This window comes from Argiope bruennichi, chromosome 1 (assembly GCF_947563725.1).
Source record: "Argiope bruennichi chromosome 1, qqArgBrue1.1, whole genome shotgun sequence".
Taxonomy (NCBI): Eukaryota; Metazoa; Arthropoda; class Arachnida; order Araneae; family Araneidae; genus Argiope; species Argiope bruennichi.
In genome coordinates this window covers 94773176-94798855 of record NC_079151.1, presented here as the reverse complement: position 1 = coordinate 94798855, position 25680 = coordinate 94773176, and the positions used below count along the sequence as shown (strand labels likewise).

Here is a 25680-nt window from a genome sequence, read left to right as displayed (position 1 = left end):
TAAATTAGAAACAGTCAATTTCCACTGATTGAGGGCCCCTCCCAACAATTTAAACAGCATGCACACTAAAATTGTTTTTTATTTCAAACTGCATATTTGGTTTCTCTAAATTTGAAAAATTACTTTCCAAGAAAATTTTAAAAATCCATTTTACCACTACATTAAAACTAGATATTGGCAAAACTATGAATTATAATGTTCATATGCAATAAATCTTCAATTATTCAACTACAAAAGAGTAAAACTTAATTTGTGTTATATAAATAGTAAGTATATAAGCATATTGAAAAAGAGAAAAAATTTCTAGCATAGCAATTAATTTTTAAAAATTTATTTTTGGTATTTTGAATATCTTTTGTTGAAAGAAAAATTTGTTATGCAATTGAAAGTTATGACAAAAATATTGAATTATTTCCTGTTTCAAAATTCATAAATATTTCCCTATTATATTATCAGATCCTAAAATGAGTACATTGCTTGTTAATGTTCTTCTTTTCACTTTTAATGTCTATGGAAGTCATAATCTTATCAAGATTATAAATTTCATTGGATTGTCTTTATAGATCAACTGTCTTCATAGATGTTCAAATTGGCTCAAGATTCAAAAAGAAAAACTTTCACTATACAGCAATTTTTGTATTTCATTTACATAATAATAATTGGCATCATGTCTACATTTTTTTCTCCCTTGGTTTTCATTATTTTCACTGGTTTTAAATTTCCGATTAGAATTAGGATAATTTGAGAAAATGCAGCCACAAATCTCCAGCAAACTCATTATCTTAACATTTTTTAAATTGCCTAAATTACAGATGTTCTTTACTTCACGACTACTAATTTCTAAATAATGAAAAAGCATTATCCAAACTGTTGATAAAAATCATGAAACATTTTAATGTGTTATTTGCTAAAAATATCATGTGAAAAAATTTATTACATCAGTTAAAAATTCATTAAAAAAAAACTATTTTTACAAAATATATTTTTTACCTTGATCATTTTTGGCCACAACTTCAAATGCTTCAGGAGCATCTTCAAGAAAAAGAACTCTAGTGGTTGTAATAATTTCAATAGAATGGATAGAATCAATAACAATATCACAACGTAGAATTTGACCTGATTCTAAAAAAAAGAAGAAAATACACAACAGTTATTAAATCTGCAAAAATTTTAGAATACTTAAATAGAAAATACTGGAAACTAACTATAAAAATAATACTACAGACATTCATAAATAAGTGATAGTAAAATAAATATGAAAAAAACTTAGATCATGAATAACATAACACATTAAAAAAATGAAAATATATCGAGAGATTAACATTTTGAATAATCAACTTAAAATAAGGATGAAAGATGTTGAAAGAAAGGACTTACTTTCATCTTCAACCAAAATGATAGCATTTTCTCGTTCTGGATAACGCGAAACTGCAGATACTAAAGCTCTAGTTGTACAAGAAGCTCGTTCCCGATCAGACGGTAGAGGTGTAACAGTTACTAAGTCATATCTACTAGAACTCCTAAAATTATAAGAAATTAACATCTTAATAAACTTTTTATAAATGGTATCTTTTTAAAAATAAACATATAAAAAAAGCAATTTCGGGTTTGTAAACTACACTTAAATGTTCAACAACTGGTTTTTCCCTCTCTCCATATAAATTCATCCCCCCCTCAAATTCATTAATCAATATTTTATACTAATAGAATTTAAATTTACATTTAATTGGTGCTGAATACTTTAGTAAAAGTAAAATATATAAGAAGCTAAAACAACAATTATGAAAATTTTCTTCTTATTATTAAATAAAAATTTTATTTTAAAACTATTTCATTATTAAAGGATTAAGCTTCATACAGACTTATACACAGAATGGATGTCATTCCAATGTATACCGATCTCCTATACAAATGTTTATTAAAAGAAAAATAAATCTTAAGCTGGATTTGTCATGTTTGGAAACTACATAATTATAACCTTTAAGAATCATAGCATTTTAAATAATTTTACATATGTGAGGCTAAAAAACAAAAACATGATGGAAATATAATCCTTCAATATTAAATTATTTTTTCATTTATTAAAATGTAATTACTCATAATTTAGTAACATGATGAAAGTTACACAAATATAAAGCATTACTTCCAAAATAAATTAATCATATTTTACTGTTTGCACAAATTTAATCAATAATAGATTAAATTACTTTTAAATTTTTAAAGAATTTATTTTAAAAATTGAATCACATTAACAAATATATATAACCAAGTCCTCCAACATGCCTTAGTATTCATATCAACTATCTGATATATCAAATCAAATTAGTACCGAAAAATGGATATAATATACAAGTTTGAATTTGACTCTAGAAACAAAAATACAAATCCACTAAACATCATACTTCTAAGGTGTTTTTGACAACCTAATTTAAAATTAAATATAACAACTTTTAATTTACACAGAAAAAGATAAGAGCTTTCTTTTTATTTAATTGTATTTTTGAAACTAAATGTTAAAAGGTCCCAAAGAACTGTAATTTTAAATTATATCATTGCATTTTTTTAATGATTTATAAATATTTTTGAATGCATCAACTAAGAGTTAAATATAACTATTCAATTTCAATATATTTCCTTTAAGGAGAAATTAGATATTTGATTTTATAGTTTCCATTTGAAATGATCAAATTCGAAAGGATAGCTAAGATACTAAAAGAGTTTCTAAGTATAAGCATACTTCTAGTCTAGACTTTATTTGGAAAACAAAATTCATATAAATAAGTTGAAAATCTTATTATACATGAATCCTTCCGGTTTATAAGAAGACGAAGGTATATTTTACTCGATCGTCAATGTCTGGTTAATAAAGTATCACATAAACATCTAAATATTTTGGAAGTATACCATTTGTAGCAACCTCCTTCTTTGACTTCTAATGTATAATTAGTAGGTACACCTGTATTGTATGGTAAAAGAATTCTGGGAACAGATAGTTTTGCACTTTCTCCAAACTGAAAGTAAAACAAAAACCATAAAAGTAGATTTATCATGTTTTTGCATGACATTACACGCTTCTCAAAATTTACCGCCATCATCCTTGAGAAGCACGCTGTTTTGCCGGCAAGCGGTTACAAACAATAAAATTACCCCTTCTGTGAAATTTTGATTCTTCAGCCAGATGCTTCAAGAGTGTAATTTTTATTTATCAAAGAAGTTTCAAAATAACATTGATAACAAATAACGCAAGTTTCATTAAAAATCGCTTGTAGAATAAGATAGAAGTGTGGAAAGTTTCTTTTTGCTGAGTTCTTTTTTTAATATATATATAAATATGAATGCCTTTAGATTTACAGTTTCTTTGACTGCATTACAATTTTTCTAAATAAATAACAAATTTCCAAAAATTGACTTATTTTTTTATGATAATGAACAAAACACAAACACACAATTTTTGAATACTACAAATTCAGTATGGCAACTTTTTCATTGTTTACAACTACATGTTCAGGTGGCATGAGATAATTTCTGCTATTTGTGATTCAGTGTTTCTGTCAAAATTCTTTTATCCCGATGAACTAAGTATGTTATAGAATAAACTTAAACATAAAATAATTTTAAAAAATTCACGAATATTTTTTACGCGATAAATCCTTTAAATTGTTATTGATTTGGCCTTGACATGAAATTGTATATGGATATTAGTTTCGTTATATTAAATGCGATATTGCCTTGTTTACTTAAACCTCAATCACTCTTTTCAGACGCATTAAAGTCATCTGGCGCGCCATCTCATGACAAGCAATTTCTAGAAATTTAATGTTCCTTCTAGTTATTATGAATGTGGCAGATTTCAGTATTTGGGAGTTTTCAATAATGCATAACATCCTCTATTAAATGCTATTACTGCTTTCCGAAATATTTATAGTCGACATGCCATCTTCTAAAATTTTGGAATAATATGATTGGTAGGAATTTATATGTTCTGAATATTTTTAACATTATCCCAATAATTTCTTTGTACTTCCTGCTGCATTTTTCAGATTACTCTGTATATTAACGGAATTCTACAGTTATCCATAAAATCTAAGACCCAGACTAAGACTTTTTTTGTAATTATTATTAAATACCAGTAAGATAAATTCTTCATTGGGAAAGTTTCAATGTTTAGCTCTATCAATTTTCAAATTTTGTCACCAGTTACTTAAAAACTATAAATGCAATAAATTTATGAAGAATTGATGTCCTATTCTTTTTGAGTTAATTTTTGATCGACCATATAAGTTTTTTTTATTTTTTAATAATTAGTTGCAATGATAAAAAAAAAATTAAAATCACAGTATGTGTTTTCCCTGAAACTCTTGTAAAATGAAATTATTATTCATTATTATTTTCATCCATTTAGGAACAAAATAGTTATTTCCTGAATTTAAAACTCATGAATTATTTGTTCATTAATAGTTAAAAATCATTAAAATTTGCTTAAAATTATTTTTTGTTTAAAATTTTATTTTATTGTTTTTCTTTTCTGCATCTAATTTCTGTATGACACTAAGTTGATACAGATTTTCATATATTTAAATTCCATATAATTTTATTGTTAAGATGGTAATTTTGCTATAAATTATTAAAATTATATACATTTTAAATAATTTAAATTTGTTTTCTGTTTTATAAATAATTTATTGTTAAAAGCCAAAAAAATTTCAATAAATATAATATTACTTAATCTTTAATTGAATGAAGAGATCTATAAACTAAAAAAAAAATTACCCTTATTATGAGCAAAACTCTATTAATTTTGCCTATTAGTTTAAAGTTTTAGAAAAAAATATATGAAATTCAAATGTGTTCTGATTATTTACTGCTAAAAATGCTTCTCTTTCTTTTAGACAAATTTTCAACATAAAAACAAGTATGAGCTGGTTTGACACAGCAGGAATTGCTAGTTTTGCTAAATCGGCACTGACCACAGCTCAAAAAACTATTGACAAAGCACTTGATATTCAAGAGGAAACAGCACCTAAAACTGATAAAAGACATACTGGTAAGCTTATTTATTACATTTTATATTATCAATCTATTATTATTCAATATATAATTATGTAAATATGTAGATTATAAATCTGTTATCTGGAAGTCATTCCATTTCTGTTACCAAAGTTTATACTGGATTTATGTTCCTTGATGAAAGTTGAGTATTTTATCACCTTTTTTTTTATACTGATTAAAAAAAATCCTTTATAAAAAAGATAAAAGAAATATTTAGCTTAGTTTTTAATTTTTAATTTCAGAAATATTTAGCAGTTTTTTTAAAAATTCATAAAATGTGTGTTTATTATTAACTTAATTTAATTACTATTTTTTTAAGGCATTCACCGTATAATTTAACTTTTCCCTCTTTTTTTTCAGATTCTGAGAGTTTTTTTGAAGCATTTGGTTTAAATGATAAGCCCTCAACTTCTACATCTTCTTCAAAACAATCCAAACCTCAAACTAAACCTCCTGAGCAATCAATTCATGAAAGTGGTATTCCAGTGCAGGGTTCAGGTTTTTGGACTGACACATGGGGATCATTTTTTGAAATCAAAGGGCAAGGTGCTTTGAAATCTGAATCAAAACCTGCTGAAACTATTAAAAAGGACATTTCAAATGACTCTAAACATAGAAAAGAAGGTACAGTCTTATCACAACCTCACAGAGCTAGTCTTTTTCCTGCCGAACCTCCAGTTGCTCAATCATCAAATGATACACAAGATAAATTAGAGGAATTAAATAAATCGCTACAGTCTGATAGTTTGCCCGATGCTAATGCGCAAAAAGCATATAATATTGAAGAGTCTTCTGATAAACCCTCAACTGTTCAAAATGATTCTAGCAGTGAGGAAGCTAGTAAAACTCTTGTTATTGAACAACCATCTCCAGAAACAGTTTTAGATTTTAAAGATTCTAATGATATACCTCCAGTTACTCAATCATCTACTGAAATTTTCAATACACTTGATGAAGTTAAAGAAAATAAGGTATTAAATAAACTTGACTGTGATAATGAATCAAACAATTTAATCAGAGAGCAACAAATATCTTCTAGTGTTCCTACTGAGACATTTGTCTCCTGTACAAAAAATATGGACCAAAGTGAATTTCTCGAGTTACATATGCCCAGTCCATCAGAAAAGACAGAGGAGAAAGTTGAGTCAGAATATGATGTTATAGAAATAAGTAAAAAAGAAATTCCAGACAATTCTATGGCAGTTTCATCTGGTTCATTTACTCAAATAGTTTCCAATGATGAAAAGCCAGCTAATGAAAGTTCCTTCTATGATAACAGCAGTTCCACCCTGGTAATTCCAGATCTGCCTGTCTCTGAAAATGTTGCTAACTGGGAATGCTGTGCATTAGATTCTTTATCCCCTGATCTCTTTACAGGAGAGGAACATGAGAATTCTGATTTTCTAGTCTCTGAAAACGAACAAAATCCGAGTTTAAAAGTTACTAATGAAGCTAGTCCTTTTCATACAATGCAGAGAGATTCTTTTAATGATAATAACAATTGGTCTAAAAGTACTTTGCCTGGACGAACAATAGATGAATCTCAAAATTCGTCTAATGAAGAGCAAAATTCGCATCATAGTGATGGCAGCAGTAATAGTAGTAAAGATGATGATGATGATACAGATACTGCTGAAGTAAAAGAATATGATGCAAAATCTTCTAGCAGCAATGAATCCCACACAACCTCATCTAGTTCTTTTGTAAAATGTTCAGGTGAAGAAAATGAACAAAGTTTTCATAGAGGTCACTCCCCAGTTTCTACAACAGCTTCAGAAAGGTCAGATAATACAAAGCATGAATCTGAACAAAATACCTCTGGAGATGAAAATGAAACAGCAACTTCTTCAGACATAGAAATATTATCTCCTCCAAATGGTGAAAATGGTGATAGAAATGCCTCGCCATTGAAACATGTATGGTTAACTCGTCCTCTTCGATTTCGAAGATCTGAAAGCCCAACTTCTGACAGTAGTAAAGACAGCATGATGCCAGTAGTGAATGAATTAGATGAAGTGAGCTATGAGGATGAAAATAATTCTCTTACAACTCTATATGGTGGCAAAGGTTAGGTTTTTTTGTATTTTTTTTTGTATCAATATTAATTATAAATTCAACTAACATTTCTTGCATTTTCTTTCAAATAAATTGTGCTTATTAATGAAGGAGTTTTTGATAATACTTTTTTGTATAAGCTTTTTAGTTTGTCAAAGTATAAATATTCTAATTAAGTCTACCAGTATTTAGTTCATTTATACCAAATCTGTTGAAATAAAAAGGAAATATTGATTCTTTCAGATTCTAATTAGTTACAAAAAGAAAGCTGTTTATAATAATATGAACGAACTCTTAACAAATTATAGTAATAGTTTTTAAAAAATTCTTTCTTAAATAGTAATTAATGATTTTACTATTTACTAACAAATATTTAGTAAAAGTCAGTAATAAAATTTTGTAAATCATTTTTATTACATAAGCTTTTTTTTTTTTTTGCATGATTTGAATGATTTAAATTCATTCTGAAATAATATTGAAAGCTTCAAGGTGTTTTCTTTTTCTTTTTTTTTTTCCCCCTTTATTTTATCTTGGTATTTTTTAAGCCGTAGAGTTTTTAAAGATAAATAAAAAATAGTTTTCATTCAAATGCTAGTGAAAAATGAAATACTTCCTTCTATGCTTTATTTATTTTTTAATTTTATTTTATAATTTAACAGTTTTTTTTTTTTTTTTTTGTTATTTAAAATATTCAGGTGCTAATAAAATATTTTTAAACACCATGTACTTATCAATGAATCCGCTTATTTGATTTAACAATTTCTGATTGCAACTTTAAATCTTTGCTTTAGGTGTAAAATGTATGATTTTAAAATATTTTTTTTAAATTATTGTTGTATTTGTAGAAGATGAATTGGATTGTCAGAAACAATATGATGAGGAGGAGGACAATATTAGGAGATTACTTCAGGTATTTTTTATATTTCATTCTAGAAATAAAAGAATTTTTTTTTTTTTCTTCTTTAGAATAAGAATGCATGAATTTGTTTTATATAAAAATTCTTTTGTCATGCTTCATATCTTTTGGAATTAGGAGTCACTGAAAGAGGTGTTCTCATTCCACATACTCATTGTGACAAAAAGCAAATTCCATTTATTTGAATAATTTCTATTAAAATGGAAGTTTCTTTTTCCCCACCTTAATACACCTATTTTAACTATAACACAAATAACTGAATGTTCTTTTCATGCTGTAAACTTTTTTCTCAGGTTCCTTTTAGTGGTAATAAATTAATCATCATAGTGAATTATATTTAAATAATATGTGTGCATAATTTGTATTGCTTTTTAAAATGTTTTGTGTGATTTTCTTGAATTATTGCAGAAACAAGATGAACTTCAGACAGTATTAGATGCTAGAGAGAAGAAAATTGTTGAATTAAGCAAAGAAAACATTGAGTTACAAGAAAATGAACAAAGACTTAAGAAGTAAGTTGGTTTTGTCTTTGTTCTTTTATGAGTGTTAGTTAAATCAAGTAAATTAAATCAGCAATAAATAGCTGAATAAATGTTTCTCAATTTATCAATGAAATTAAATCTTTGCTTATTTGTTCAGTAAAGTAAAATGTGTTTTCAACTATTATAAGTGTTAAAGGCTGTTATTTGATTTATCTTATTTTTATAGAAAAAATAAAAATAAAATAATACTTATTTTTATAGGAAAGTTTATTTTTATAGGAATATTTTTAGATAAGTTTTGTTATCAAGTGAATTGATATTTTAATTGAATTTTTTTCATTTTCTGAAACAAAATAATCATTTTGTATTTAATCTGTTTTTTAAATAAAATATTTAATAAAAGACTTTGTTTTGTAGAATTTTTATAATTTGCAACTTTTGGATAGCAGACAGTCATGCATTTTAAAGTATTATTTAAATATGTCATTTGTATTTAGATGTGTCTCAAAAATGCTTAAAAATTTCAATGTTTTCTATATTTTAATAAATTTATTTTACTATCAGGCTTTTAATTATCCTGCCAAATAAAACAGGTGAAGTAACACCATTTTTTTTATCATAATTATTAAAACATGTATGAAAGACTTAATTAAAATCAAAACAGCTAATATTCCCAAGAAACCATCTAGTCATCAGAGGTAGCTAATCTTAAATATTTAAGTTAGAGACAATTCTTAATCAAACTGTAAATCACTAAAATTGCTCTAAAACTCATTTATATAAAAGCAATTAGTGAACTCTGAACAGTTGAGTCAGAGTGCTAGGATGCAGACACATGAATACACACATACTCTTTTATTATTAGTAGAGATTATTGAAATTGCTAGATTGGGGTTGCTGACCTTAATATATAAATGCTGATTCCTAACAAGTATATAACTAGTTATTGCTAAATTAAAGTATTGCTGACAATATAGCAATGGAGTATATTTTTATCAAATTTAGAGCGAGTACCATACTTTGTTACCTTATTACTAGTGCCATACTCAATTAAAAAGTATTTCTATGTCTTTCAGATTATAAATATTTTTAATTTGGTCTTCTACTCATAATTATTAGACATGTATATGTGATGAATATCATTTTTGATTTGAGAATCTTAGTATTAAATTGTTAGATTTTCAAGGTATTTTTAGCTTTAATTTTTGCAAATATCTGCATTGACTAGTAAAAAAAAAAAAAAAAAAAAAGGTTAAAAATATGTCCTAAATTTATATCTTCTAATAATAATGCATAATATGCTGTATCTTAAAAAATATTTATTTTCAATTCTTTGCATTTAATCATTATTAGTTCCATTACATTTCAAACTGGTAGTAATTTTTTTTTTTTTTTTGCTACATTTTAAGGTTATGTAATAAATGTCAAATTATGTTTTATTAAAAAATATATTTTTAGGAATGTTTTTAAAGGAATGAGTTTGTCCTTGAGTGTATTGTTGTTATTACCATTTTAATTTTTACCATTGTTATAGTCTAATGCAAAAAATGAGAGTTGAACAAGCAAAAGAGTCAAGAGACATTACTGCCTTAACTAGAGAATTTACCCAAAGATTGTCTCATGTAGAAAGTCAACTGAAAGAGACTATCAAGGTAAGATATATAGTAATGCAATGTCATGTCTGTATTATTAGTATCATTTATTATGTTATATTTCAAACTGTGTTACATTAATAAACTGTGGTCTCATTCTTAAATTAAAAGTATAAACAAATATTTGACTTGTGAATTACTAGTATTCTTCTATATTAGTTTTAAGCTTCTTTAATATTTGCAATTACAAGTAGCATAGAAAATTTTCTATTTTATACAATTTTAATGAATTTGGCTAATAGCATTAAATTTTCTTTTAATTATTATTAATTAGTTGTGTAGTTTATTTATTATTAAACTTTTGTGTTTGAACATTTTTTTTTTCAAATCAAAAGAAAATATTAGAAAAACTTCAAGGAATTCGATTTAATTAATAATTTTTTTCATTATTTATAACAACATTGCCATTATAATAATTATGCTACATTTAAACATGAAAGTTTGTATGTTTAATTATCTTATAAATCATTATTGATATTGTTGGACAACGGATTCTGAAAAACCACATTTCGACGATTCCATCTCATTAAGGAGAGAAGATGCAGAACAATGAGCACATTTCCTCTATTCACCTTTGACCTTGGATTTCCCTCATTTGATACTTTTTAGTTCAATTTTTTTTTCACGTGTATGTGAGTTTTGTGTCATTTCTGACCGCATTTTATTTTAACTCAAAATTTCGTATTGATATGACTAATTCAAGTGGTAAAAAAGCTTTCAGGAGTGGTACATAGAAAATGTTATATAACAATCATTAAAAACTGTGACCAAGAAGCAGAAAATGGGAAATTAAACTGACTTATTACTGACCTACTTAAAATATATGTATATATTTAAAAAATAATATTTTAAAAACATTCTATATTTACAGCAATTTCTTAAATGAAAATAAAAGGTTTGAAAATAGAATAAACTCTCAATTATCTATTGTTGCTAATCTTAAAATATTGCCGAAAAAATTCTATGACATATAAAAAAGAAACATTTTAATATAAAAAAAGATTGTCATTATTTTGTAAAAAAGTAATTACCAAATTTTAAGAACAGAAATGTTTCATTTATTTTTCATAATTTAAAGTTTATGCCCCTTACATTAAATAAATATTGCTCTCAAATGTTTTATTGTGCATTAGTACCTTTTACTTCTGTATTGCTATTTATCTGTAATGTTCACGTCTCATAAAACCCACAAGTAATCAGAGTTTTATTTCATTGTTAAATATAAACATCTCCTCCTTTCATCTTTCCTCTCACCCCTATTTTGACGAATTAAACCTATCCTAACACATGCACAAAAGCGGGGAGGGTTTTACAATCCGTTGTCAAACAATACCTTGCATTTAATATGTCCTTTACGTCAAAGTTGACTTTATATTTGCAGGAAAGGAATTTACTACAGCAGCAGCTTGATGAAACAAAGCAAGAAATTGATAAACGGTAATATGTTTAAAAATGTCTATGTATTTAATTTTTAAAACTCCTTTAAAACTATATAATATTTTGATTCTTCTTATATTTTATTTTAATGTGTATTAAAGATAGAGCTGGCTGAAAAATATAAATACCAAAATGCTCTTTATTTGCTTTAGAACCTAACTAGTGATATTTATTATTTTATTTTTTGTATCTATAGTTTTTATTTGTAGGAAATATTTGATGGAATTTTGGGGGATTAAATAAGCATCATTATTAGATATTGCTGAAAAAATAATAAATAGATATATTCATTTAAAAAATTTTAATCAAGCTATTTTATTTATTTATTTAATATTTTTTTACATGAAATGTAGCTTGAATATTTATTCAATCTATTATTTCTTTACAGAATTTTAGCATCAGATTTTGAAGAAGTTATAAAAGAAAAAGATCAACAAATAAAAGAATTAACTGAAGAAGGTTGTATTATGAAACGCTGTTTTTAAATTTAATTAAATAAGATTATATACAATTATATTTTGATTGCTATTAGTTATTTTTTATATACAATTATATTTTGATTGCTATTAGTTATTTTTAATAAATAATTGATTAATTTCTCAAAAAAATCTGACTGTATTACAGGTCAAAAGTTAGCTAAAAAGGAATTAACTCATACAACAATAATTAAAAAGTTACGAGCAAAGGAAGATGAAATGGATCGAACTATAAAGTCACAAGCGTAAGTTCTGTGTTTTGACTTCTATGACCAATCTCCTCTCCTTTTGTAATTTCATATTTCTTTCAGCTGATTATGTATTAATTTTACAGAGAGAAACTTGAAGATAGTTTGAAGGAAGTTGAAAGGCTTAGAAAGTCTATTGGGGCTAAAGAAGAGCAGGAAAAGAAACATATTGGTAATTTTTTTACTTTAATATCCTTAATTCTTTTATTTGAAACTTACTTTTTTTATGATTACATTTATTTATCTACATGTCAATTACATGCTAAAGTTTTTGCATTTTCTTTTGATTATAATGTAGTAGTTTTATTTTTCTATGTAATTTTTTTAAGATATGATTTTTACTTTTGTAATTTTTTAGATGTAATCCGTAATTTAAATATTACTGTCAAGAAGCTTGAAAAGGATGTCTCTATGCTAAAGGTATGCTTCATTGTAGTTCCTTAATGTCTTTGTTTCCTAGAAATGAAGTATTTTATATGGTATTGTAATTTTGTAGTCAATCATTGAGGCGCCAGAATTATTTTTAATAATAAAATTTAATTTTAATAAGAATTAGCATGTTTAGTTGGAAAAAAAAAATGTATAATCTCTGAGAGGAGAATTTCATAAAGTTATTCTGTTCCTATTTTATATCATAAGAATAAGCAAAATGTAATATTTTTTCGTGAATTAACCTATATTTTTTCTGTCTAAATTATTCTAATGTTCATAGATCAGTATTCTTCTGTGAAAAATATAAATTTTAACCCCTTAACTTCTTGGACCATGCACTATATGTACTTGATTATTATATTTTTACACATATTAAGCAATAGTTTAGTCATTTGTAAATTTTATGTATCAATACAAGAATTTTGTAGAATGCATAAATATATCAAATATTTTATGGGTTCTTATTTGAATCAAAATGACAAAACCTTTCCAATATAGAAGATATTATATTTAGATAGTACAAAAAGTAAACTGGTATTTAAAGAATCATTCAGAATTTATTTTATATCTTTCTTTTAAGATGAGGTCAATTTAAATGTAAGTGTAATATAGTTTTTCAAACTGAATTTTGTTTAAATAATGAATGCATTACTTATACTGAAAAATTATATCTTAAATTGGTGTAGTTAATCTTCAAAATATATATGTGTATGAAAACAATAAGTAAATGAATAATAAATTAATGATAAGAAATAAAATTTGATGTTAACTTAATCATGTTTATAAAAAATAGTAATACTGAAGTCAAGTTGCCTGTCTTACCTCCTATCTTTACTTTTAATGTTGATTAATTAATTGAGCATTCTTATTGTTAAAATTTTGTTGCAATTCATAGTTTAGAATTCTACCTTAAGGTAGCCTGTAGGATGGGTAATATATCAGTTGCTTTCTTAAAAAATATTTATTTTAATATTAAAAATTTCTCAACCACTGTCTATAATTAAATACTTAAATATGCTAGTTTTTATTTAAAATTTTAAAATTGAATGTTACAGAGGCTGTACAGCACATTGTAAATCAGTTAGTCTTTGATTGAACCATTTAAAATGATTTTCGAAATCTCAAAAACATTGTTTTGTGCCACAACACACCAGATGTGATTTTATATTAAATAGTTTGGAACAAATAGTAATTCAGGAATATTTTTATTTTTTCAAGATAAGAAACAAAGTTTCTTTCATTTTAATCTAATACTTTTTAACAAATTCAATTAATGCAGTAAATACAAGAAATTGATTTATTGAATTTAACTAATAATTTCCATTAATATTTCTTTTCTTTTAAATTTTGTTACTTTTGTTTGCATTGTTAGTTATTACTTTATTATACAATAGAAATTTCAAACATTATATAATTTTTCTTTTTTTAAATCTATGTACCTGTTTTATTGTAGAGTGATTTGGAAGATAGCAAGGAGAAAGAATACAGTTTGAAAAGGTCATTAGACAGCACTTACAAGTAAGTTTCAATCATTTTTATCTATAATATTTGTTTCTGGATGTCATATATATATTTTAATACTTTTTTCTTATTAGGGAATTCACTGATTTACAGAAATCGTATTCTGCAAAAGAGAAAGAAGTGGAGGTAAATATCATTGTTTAAAATCAAATTTTATTTTTTAATTTAAGGCATTTTTTCCCCTTTTTCATTCAATTAGAATTTTCCACTTATTATTTTCAGGAATTAAAATCAAATTTGGAGTTAAAAGCTAAAGAAGATCTTCAACAAAAATTAGAAAATGCTAATAAAGAAGCTGCTAGGGAGAAAGAGATGCTACTTTCTGAAATGCAACAGCTAAGATATACAATATCGCGATCTCAAGATGAAGCAAATTTGAGAGAAAAAATGTTTAAGGATGAAATTGCCAGTTTACAAAAAGTAAGATTTCATTTTTCTCTCTCATTAATTTCATTTATTTATTTTGACAAAATTTTGTGTAGTAATTGTTTAATGTTTTTATCCAGTATTTTTTCATCTGTTGCTTAAAACCTTTTGTAAATGATGTATGAAATATAAGCAAAATTTGTTAAATAAGATTAATGAGTTAAGTGCAATATTTTGAACATGTATTTTTACAGAATATTTGATTTATTTTATTATTCTGAACAGATAAGATCAGAGAACCAAATTACATTTTTCCATTTTAACTTTCATGGTTTAAAATTTGTAATTGAAATATTTACTCAATTACTATATTATATATAAGTTTGTAATTTTATTACTTTTTTATTGCATTGAAAAATTTAGAGCTTTTGATATATTAATATTGTGAAATGAAAAAATGAGAAATTTTTAAAGTAGGTGTCCAAAATATTGTACTTTACTTCTCTAAAATATGAAAAAATTTTTCTCTTTTCCATAGAGATTACAAGAAGCAGAAGAAAGAAATGAGGAATTAACAAAAAATATGTCATCAGGTTAGAAATTTTTTATTATAAATAAATTTTTAAACCCATGTTTAAGATGGCATGATTGATTAATTTAATCTAAAAGCAATATCTTTATTTTTTCAATTGATGTATTTAATTAGATAATTAAATATTATCTTACTCTTTTCAATTAAATATTATCCCACATTTACACTTTTCAAAAGACTAAAGGAATAATTTAAATTGGAAGAATCTGTAATTATCAGAAATCTCTTGCATAGATAAAAGTGCTGAGAAAAAAATTTAACATTTTACGAATACATATTATTAATATTACAGAATATTTCATCCTTATTCCTAGGACTTATATCTAATTAATATGTAATATAAATTAACTTCTGTTTACTTACTGATTAGAAAAATGGTAATTAAAATATTCCTAAGATGATATATCTTTTCTCAATGTGAAATATTAAAATTGTAATAGCTAATATTTCATTCATTCCAAGTGATAAAAACAATTACTTTTCTGGGGTTTTTTATACTTTATGGCATCTATTTGTTCTTCAAATTTATGAAGGTGGTTAAAATTATTTTCATCCCACTTCACAGATAACACCATAATTAATCAAAATATTTCTTGTTTGTTATGAAGCCAATTATTTCTTACTTGGCTGATATAAATGGCGTGAACCATAAAATTTTATAAGTGTAAATATAATGTGAACATAAAAATTCTGAGGGCACCAATAGAAAATGTTGCAAACAATGGGAAAACATTAAACATGGAAATGTAAAAGCATGGTAATACCATAATTAACTTGAATAAAATGTGTTCTCTTGTTCTTAATTTATAATAAAATATTTTGTGATTACTGTTTGTAAAATTTTTTGTTGTTTGCTTTTTTGTTTTCCCACTATGAGTGGTAATTAAAGAACCTAAAATTATTTTCTAATGTATTTACTTTCTCTACAGCTACAAGACCTTTAATTAGGCAAATTGAAAATCTGCAAGCAACTTACACAGCTCAGACCATTTCATGGGAGAAAATAGAAAAAAGTCTGACAGACAGATTAAGTATGTTTTCCAGAATATTACTACTTTTGAGGAATAAAATAGCATAGTGAAAATTATTCTTCAGAATTTTATTAGATCATTAAACATACTTTATGTAATATTGTTGTGCAATAGATCTCTTTAATTAAGTTAATCTTTAACAAATCTGGTACTTATATTATTTGTGATGGAAATTTATATTTTTTATTGTATAGATTTTTGTTTGTTTGTTTGTTTATTAGTTTTATCTAACAGTTCTTTTTTTTAAACTGATAAATTTATTTTGTGGAATTTGGTTGTGTTTAATTTGAATCAAATCTCATGCAGAGTTTTGTCTTTGTAGATTGCCCAGTAAAATAAATTATGATAGATATTTAACCCATATTGGTTAAAAGTTTTACATTTTTGTTCTTTTCATTGCGTTAATCCACTTTCTGAGTCAAATCTATTTATACAACCTTGTAGTTGCATGAAAAATTTAATAATGCATGTCATGTATAATTCACTTTATGTTGTAACATAACGTTTTTTTTTTTTTTTTTTCCCCTTTGTAAAATGCACTATCCATTTTGAAACTGACACTTTTGTAATGCATTTCATGAATGAATTCATTATATTATATTTCTATAATTTTCCCCAAGATTTGAGTTATAATAAAAAAATGGAGAAAATTCAATTAATATAACAGTCTGTGGTCTTAATGAAAAGATCATTGTACTACAATAAATAAATAAAACTCAGGCTAATACAGCAATGATAAAAATAAAAGTGATTCGAAATGAAAAATTAAAATAAAATCCTACCATCTCTTAGGTCTGAAGATAAAATTTAGTCTTAATTTACTTTTTAAAAAATTATGATTTTTAAAATGAAATCTGCATATTAAAACAGGATCTTCATGCTTTGGTTTTTAATGACGAAAAAAAAATCACTTCAACAGCGAAAAGTATCATTATAATTAATTACTTAAATTAAGTGGATAAAACTGCTCAGTAACTAAATTGAAATAACAATTTGCTGTATTTTAAAAGGGGTAGAAGCAATAGTAAATTCAAAAATTTACCATGAAAAGTCCAAAATTCATTTAATTTTTAATTGAAAATCTCTCTTTCTCTCTCTCTCATACACACACACATATATATATAGTTATTGAATTCATGGTTATTTTCTGTAAACAATAGATCAGTGTCTTTATTTTTTCTCTTTAAAGGTGATGCACAAAATCATATCGCACATATATCTGAAAAAGAGAGAGCTGCAACAGAGAAGTATTTAGAATACCAATCAAAATTAACTGCCCTTGAATCTCAAAATAGTTTACTGAGACAGGAAAAACTTCAGCTTACTTCAGAAATTGAAACCCTGAGAACAAAGATAATTGTTTTAGAAGAAAATAAAAGCAGGTAGATAATTTTGAAGTTCTTAATATTTTTTTTATTTATCATGCTAACATTTTTCATACTTTTCCATCTGTTTCTGATATTTTATGAAGAAGATATATGTTTTAAAATAGTTCATTTTTGGAATATATTTGTAAAATATTGAAGAGAGATTTTATTTAGGTGATTTTTTTTCTAGTGTTCTCTTAAACATACCATTTTTAATTAAGGACAACCGGTCTAATGTCTAAAAGCATTCCCTTGTTTTTACTATTTTATATATCATTCTTACTTCATTATTCAAAATATTGAATTTTCAAAAAGAAAAATAAATAAATATTTTTATCTTAAATATTTATTTTTGTCACTTTCTGTCTGATATATTCTGATTTTTTCCTCTTTTTTTATTTTTATTTTTTAGAGAAACATATACTTTAGATAAGGTGAAGCAAAACTTTAATACTGAAATTACCAAGCTGAAACAAGAAAGAGTAAGTCAAAATTGTTCATTACTTTTTTAATAACATATGCAAAGGCATTAATAATACAAAGCTTTCATAAAGAAATTGGAAACCGCTTATATCAAATATATATATATCAAAATCCTCCTATGACGTGTGATCAAAAATGATAGTGGCTTATGTATTATATTTTAAAATATTTTCATCAATGATCAGTAAATAATAGTTTTGAATATTTAAGAATTTATTCTTATTTAATATTATTATTATTTCATATTTTTGATTTCATTCTGCATTTTTTTTTAGAAAATGGCTTTCTGATTTTTTTTAAAAAGGTGCATCATATTAAAATTCACTTTTTCAAAGATAAAAGTTGTATTATGAAATTATTTTTAATCTGATTTTCTGAACATTTAAAATATTTTTTTTATTATATACTTGATAAATGTGATAAAAACAATAATTTAGTATTTTCAGTTAATAAAGTAATATAAACACCCTATTTAAAAATTTGTTTAGCATTCTCCCTAGATGCTAGTTGAAAAATGGAAATAAATCAATGAGACATTAAAAATCAATTTAATATTTTTATTGTGAAAATTAGATTTATCAGTCCAAAGTATGTTAGTAAATATGGTGCATATCCTGGCATTAGAGGATGACTGCTTTTGTTGCAAAAGATCACAGTTGATGCATTTTTCTTTTTTTGTGTGTGGTTTCACAGTATAATTAAAAAATTATTTCTATTTTGAAAAAAGTATTTAATATTGATTTATAATTTTAATATAATTGCCTCATGTAAAACATCAATTACTAAATTTTATCCATCTGACTAGTTACATTTTTTAATTACTTTATTCATAAACACTTGCTTAGTGAGACATAACTGACCCAAGGAAATCTGAATCCTCACAATCTTCTAAATCATTATATAAATTTCTAACTGACTATAATATTAATTGTGTATGCATTATGTATGACAAAGTAAATATCATGCAAATAATTTTACATCAGGTGTATATGGGTATGGGTATAGTAATGTTTTTGTTGTTGTTTTTATGAAGGGCACTGCTTGTATGTATATATATATATATATAATATACTAAAATACATTTATTTTAACTAAATATATAGCCATTTGGATTTGAATGCATCTTTTAATGTCTTCTCTAATTTTTGAACCTGTAATATGCTTTTTTGCAATTTTATAAATTTAATTTATAATAAAAGGGAATTAAATTCATTTTGTCAGCAAAATTTTCGTAGTGAGAATATGAGGAAATATGTATTGACCAGAATTATAGAAAAGAGGGAAAAAATTGAAAATGTATATATAAAATTTAATTTAATGTTGGAATTAATTAGGATGCAAAATTAAACTGGGGTAAACATATGTATAAATTCAATGGAAGTAAAAAAATTAAAAGCATTTATATTATATTATTTACAGAAAGTGAATTAATAGAACAAATAAATGCATAATTTTAAATTTCATTAAAATATGATCTTGTATGTATAACTAATTTAATGTTTTTATTTATATATTCTTTTCTAATTAGCTAAACATACATGATTAATTTTTACTGTGAAAACTGAAGCATGGTTTTTGTAATAATTTTTATGGTATAAAAAATGTCCTTATAATTTTTTACAGTTAAATTTGGAGAATACAATGGCTACCTGCTTAGAACAATTAGATATTGAAAAGAAGAAAGTTAAACGGTTGGAGGAAGAGATTAAAATTAAAGTGAGTTCTCTTTCACTTTTATTTTTTAAGAAGTTTTATAAATTGTTATTTATTTTAATAAGAATTGGGAATATCTTTCTCATCTATCATGCTTTCCTTTTTTTTTTTTTCATTTTCTTTTTTCTTAGGATGCAAGAGCAGCAATTTTATCTGGTTCATCCCCTTGCCCATCTCCTACAGGATCTGCTAGGAGCTCAATAAGTAGTCTTCACAACTGGTCACAGGTCTGTTATAATCAAATAATAGCTGAAAAGAGTCATGCTTTTGTATACATTTTAAAGAATTGTAGCAAAATGAGAAATCATTCTTTTCTTTAATTCATATTCTTCCTATATTTATGAAAGATTTTAATATAAATCTAGAATTTAGAATTTAAATTAATAACAGCAAGTTCATTACATATCAGAAATTTCATTTGTAAATACAATATAGAATCTTTTTTAAAATTAGCTAATTTATCTCATTAAATTCAAACTGACTTAAACATATTACTAATTAACATAAAATTTCACTTTATCTAAAAGGAAATACAAGATATTATGCTAAATGAAAATGCACTCATATTAATTAACCTCATGTTCATCTTTTTAAAAATATTCTCACAAGTTACATTTTGTTTGAAATTTCAGTTTTTATTTAAATGTATTCACTTGTTAATTATTTTAACAATATGCTAACAAACTTGTTTTATGTTTTAGGACGAAGGCAATGAACATGGATCAATTACACCTGTTAACAGTTATAGAATGTCTGTTTATGAATCCTTAAGATTAGGAAGTGGTTCTTCTCTTCTTGAAAATTTACAATCTCAGCTAAAACAAAGGGAAGGAGAAATATTTCAACTACAGGTAGTGTCTGTTATTCTGAAAAATTGCATGTCATAGTACAGATTTGTGTAATTGAATACTATGTACAAACATGTGTCTGTACCTTATTATTTTATTTCCTGCAATTTATTTATTATTCTTCAAGTCTAGATTTATATAATTGATGACAAATCATTTTAATTATTTAAAGCATTTCATTTTGATTTTTTTCCTCTTATCTTACATTGTAAAATATGAAGAAATATATTTAAACTTATTAGAAATAAATTTATGAAGCTGGGAAATATTGCATTTTTTAAATAGGATAAAAGCTAATCTCAAATTATTTATCCTTTTATTTATTTTAAATCTTTTATCCTGATTTATCCTTTTAATTGCAAGTATACCATTAGTAAGTTTTATATATTTTATATACATGTGTTAATTTTTTACTATTTCATTTTAGTCTGAAATAAACAAATTAGAACAAGTCAAAGAATCAATGACTCGAGAATTAGTGAATTTGTCGGAACAAAATGAAACCTTAAGCAAAAAAGTGAAAGACTTAGAAATTTTAGAAAAAGAATACAAAGTATGTATCATCATTTTTCATTATAAGTATTTTTTTTTTGTGTAATGAGTGTGAAAGAAAAAAAAATGATCAAATGTATTCATTATGTTGTAGATTGCTAAGCGTATGATTTTAAACCTTTCGTTTCAACCCTCAATCTAAAATTTATTGAAATTTTTATATATATATATTAAAAAGTGATGATTTATATATTTAAAGAATGATAAGGTATATTTATCTTTTAAAATACAATTTATTTAAGATATAAAATTGAAGTGGTATAAATATGGGAACAAATAATTTTAGTAGTTAATCATAAAAGAAACACTAACAAAGATTTAACATTCACTTATGAATTGAACAATTTATTTTCAAATGAATTTTTTTATATTTATTATCTGGGAATATATTCAGCTTGTTTCTATTTAAAGAGAAGTTAAATATTGTAAAATCCATTAATTTCAGTAGCATACAAAATTCTATAAGATAATCTTTTAATTATTGTGATTCTTTATAGAATATTATAGATAATCTAATTTTTTTAGTATTTATTCTTTACTTTTCTAACCTTATTTCAATATAAAGTGATTATTTCTTTCTTGATCAGAATTTTCAGAAATATTTTTAATAAAAAAATTAACATAGTGTTCTTGATACCAAAATTCTACATACATACATATCTTACTATATTACATAACAATGTATAGTACTTTATAAGCTTGATTGTCACTATATATTGTAATCAGGTCCAATAGCTAATTTCAAACAATTAAAGGAACACATATAATCACAACAAGGAAAATGTTTTAAATGATGTAAGCAATTTATTTTTTTAAAAATTATTTCATCCAATGAATGTACTGTGAAAAAAGTATATATTTGTATTCACTATTTTATACGCTTTCATCCTTAAGATGATCCACCAATCAAGAGATAGCGTTTCCTTGATAAATTTTGGCCTAAAATAAATTCACTGCTCCATAACTCCGTCAATTTTAATATCAGAACAGTGACTTTTATTACTTAAATTAAATATATCAAGTATCTTTTATTAAATATTATTAAAGTACTAGGAGCTGTTTATAAATTTATATTTTATAATTTTGTCATTTATTAATACAAATATATCAAAAAAATTCTAATTTTCTTTAAAGCAGTTACTTAATTTTAATGCTTCAGAAATTATTGTGCCCCAAATAGAGTAGTTAGCCTGCATAGTAATTGTTTTTGCTCATTTTTAACCAACTGCGATATTTTAGAAAAAGTATGCATGCATAATTATATTTGATGAATATTTATTCTATGTTTTATTGTAAGATATTATGTATTCACCTGCAATACCATTCAATTCACTGTAATTAAATAAGTTTAAAAGTTAAATTTAAAAAAATTATTTATACAAGCTCATTTACTGTTATTAAAATATTCAGTTATGTCTAGTGATTAAATTATTACTATATTACAGGATCTTGATCAAAAATATAATACTCTCTTACAAATGTATGGAGAAAAAGTAGAAGAAACAGAAGAATTGCAATTAGATTTGTCTGAAGTAAAATCCATGTATAAAGCACAGGTAAGAATTCCCATATTTTATGGATTTATTTGCTGAAGATAATGATAGTATATAACTGCTTAAAATATTTAGTTTTTTTTTTTTATTATGAATATATCATGTATTTTTTAAAAAATTGTTTAAAGTATCTTAAAATTGCTATATATTGTTAAAATATTATTCCAATGATATTATTGAGATAGTCTTATATATAACTAATAATAATTATATGGAGTAAAGATCAGTGATATTTAGGAAATCCATTATTTAAAGCATTAAAATCATAATAAATGAAAAAATCATCAACAGTTAACAAAGTTGCATTATATTTCACTTTTGAAAGATAAATTTGACAAAATTAAATTATTTTCCTAAATTGAAACCACAGACATTCTGAGTATCATGTATTATAAGATGTACAAGTGGAGAAAGAATTTAAAATTCTTTTTAAAAGCAACAAGTAAAATAAATTTTTACAAAAAAAAAAAGTCAAGAACTAGCAAAAAAGACAATATTTTCTATCCCCCTTTCTCTCTTTCCAGAAATTAATTTTTTATTTAGCTAAAGAAGTAAAAAAGATAGAATTTTTATTTTTAAAACTTCCTGTTTATTTAATGCAAGATTTAAGAAAAAGCAGAATACTGTATAGTATGTCCAGTTTTTTGTTTTCTTTCAATTTCTTCATAAATTACTAGTGATCAATTTCATCACTAGTTTCTGATCTGCATTTAGATCAGAAATAGTGTATTACCTAATATATATTAGAAAGGATTTTAATATCCAATAAGGGTATTTCTAAGTTTCAACTTTAAATAAGAAGTTTTGTTATGTGTTCAGAATTATAGATCAATTACAGAAAATTTAAACAGTAAAAAATCTTACTAAAACACTTTTTTTTTTTTTTTGCTTTGCTTTTTTAATACAATATTTTATTAATACAACAAAAGAACAATTTTTTTTCTTTTTTCATCCTCTTTTTAATCAAAAAATGCAGTGACAATTTAAGCAATTTACTAACTTTACACTTAACTTCATTTATGACTTGTTGATATTTCTTCAATATATTGTAGAATTAAAAAAAATAAATAAAAGCTATTTTACAGCTTAACACTTTAATTTAAAAGTCAAAATTTGCACTATATTTTTATAGCAATAAAAAAAAATTGGCTCTAATCTACAAAATAAGTTTCTGTATTGAATAAGATAAATATGGCAACTATTTTTCAAACTGTTTTGTAAGATTTCTGTTATTTAAAATAGATTGTAATTATTTAGTTAAAAAAAAAAGTACTACTTATGATCAGTAGCAGTCATTAAAGAATTTTCATTTCATATTTATCAGTGTTCAGATTAATATTTAAGCTCTTTTCATATTATTTTTTTGCTAGAAAATTGTAGAATTCATCCCAAAAATATTTAAAGCAAAGAAATAATAATGATTTCAAAGTGCTTTTTATGACACTGCAATGAATATATTTCAAAATCAAGCAGCTTCTCTAAAAATAATCAGAAAGAAATAATAATATAGAAATTTTTTTACTGATTTTAAATTCTTTAAGAATGTAGTTTTTAATCTATTAAATTTTATTTAAACTGAAGTACTTAATTCAGGAGTCTTTTCTTTTTTGTGTGAATTATGTCCTCAATTTGTGTTATATATCTCAATTCAAAAATATAATGAACTTACTTTGATTTTCATAAGAAATATTTGAATGAGTTATGAATGGTAAAATAAAATATAGCATTGTTCGGTATTTTTTTAAATTCCCATTTGTAATGTTGATTTGCAATAGTTACAAAAAGCGTCATATGCACATTATTATTTAGTTTATATAATTCATTCAAGTGCTGTCATTCCATAATATTTTATAATTATTAGCAATTATAAAGTTACAATTACGTAAATATTTTTAAAAAATATTTTAATTCATCAAATTGTATAAAATTCCTTTAAAAAATCATTATTTTTATTGAATTGTTTGCTAAACTGTAAAAATCTTCTTTCTTTTTTTTAGATTGAAGAATTATTGATGAAGCAATGAAGCACTTCTCTTTATATATGTGTGGGGATTGGTGTATTTATTGTGTGAATGAGTGGCCGAAAGCTTTCCCTTTAAAAACAAACTTTTAAGTTTAAAAATATTTACGATACCTAAATTGTATATTATGTATAAATATGTATATATTATTGTGCCATCTTTCATTTTTTGAACAGAATTAAAAAATAAAATAACATTCTTTATTTTTGCTTGAAATAAACAGAACCAGTATTTCATTTTAAATAATCAAAAGTGATACCAAAGCAAGTTAGTATTAATTTTCCGCTGGTTGGAATTCATAAAATCGTCCATAGTGATCTGTTGAGTTTTTATTTTCTTATAATGTACTTGCAATATTTTATATTTGTTTTGTTGTCTGTGTTTTATTTTAATATATAAGAATTTTTAAAGTAAAATTTTAATATTATTTATCTGACACAGCAACATAAAATATTCTTGTAAGTGATTTTGTGCATATAAGAAAATTGTCATCCTCCATATAAGTAGCTTTAATTTCAAAAATTACTTTAGAATAGCAGAATTTTAAGCCATCACTGGAGAACTGCCAGCTTAAAATGTAAATAATTTGTTGCTGTTTATAAAACTTTAGATTTTTATTGGTGAAAGAGTTAATAAATATTCAAAACTGAAACTGTGATACATCCTACAGGGCAATTAAATAAATGCAGCAAAATGAAATGTTATACATTTACATAAAATTGTAACTGATTTATGAATAAATGCCTTGCTTATATTAAAGTGTTTTGTGTAATTAGTGCTTTTGATATTACTAATAATTATTTCAAATAAAAAAGCATGATTAGTTACTAAATATTTTGTTTTCCATATTAACGCATGTTTACTCACTTTTGGGACAATTCTTATA

The 25680-nt window shown here is 24.3% G+C and overlaps 2 protein-coding genes across 3 annotated transcripts in view; one reads left to right on the top strand and one right to left on the bottom strand.

The window, feature by feature from the left end:
• Positions 1-3109, bottom strand: part of LOC129970820 (nuclear pore membrane glycoprotein 210-like) — a 42042-nt gene extending 38933 nt beyond the window's left edge. Inside the window, exons 1-3 of the mRNA XM_056084491.1 lie at positions 2905-3109; positions 1378-1520; positions 991-1122 (exon numbers count right to left, since the gene is read on the bottom strand). Of these exons, the coding sequence (XP_055940466.1) occupies positions 991-1122; positions 1378-1520; positions 2905-3095 (466 nt within the window). The 5' untranslated portion in view covers positions 3096-3109. The remainder of the gene's footprint in view (positions 1-990; positions 1123-1377; positions 1521-2904) is intronic.
• A 379-nt stretch (positions 3110-3488) lies between these two features.
• On the top strand, positions 3489-25546 carry LOC129966071 (TATA element modulatory factor-like). 2 transcript variants are annotated; one of them, XM_056080448.1, is made up of 24 exons: positions 3489-3579; positions 4890-5044; positions 5410-7116; positions 7950-8014; positions 8429-8532; positions 10037-10154; positions 11536-11591; positions 11980-12050; positions 12216-12312; positions 12402-12487; positions 12674-12735; positions 14201-14265; positions 14343-14394; positions 14491-14688; positions 15173-15227; positions 16156-16257; positions 17447-17639; positions 18037-18106; positions 19731-19823; positions 19952-20047; positions 20522-20671; positions 21096-21221; positions 22666-22776; positions 24771-25545. In XM_056080448.1, the coding sequence occupies exons 2-24, from the start codon at positions 4915-4917 to the stop codon at positions 24795-24797; spliced, it is 3834 nt and encodes a 1277-aa protein (XP_055936423.1). In that variant the 5' UTR covers positions 3489-3579; positions 4890-4914; the 3' UTR covers positions 24798-25545. The 2 variants fall into 2 exon arrangements, with proteins under 2 accessions (XP_055936423.1, XP_055936415.1); XM_056080440.1 differs by lacking the exon at positions 3489-3579 and adding an exon at positions 3607-3965 and having other exon boundaries at positions 24771-25546.
• The last annotated feature ends 134 nt before the right edge of the window (positions 25547-25680 follow it).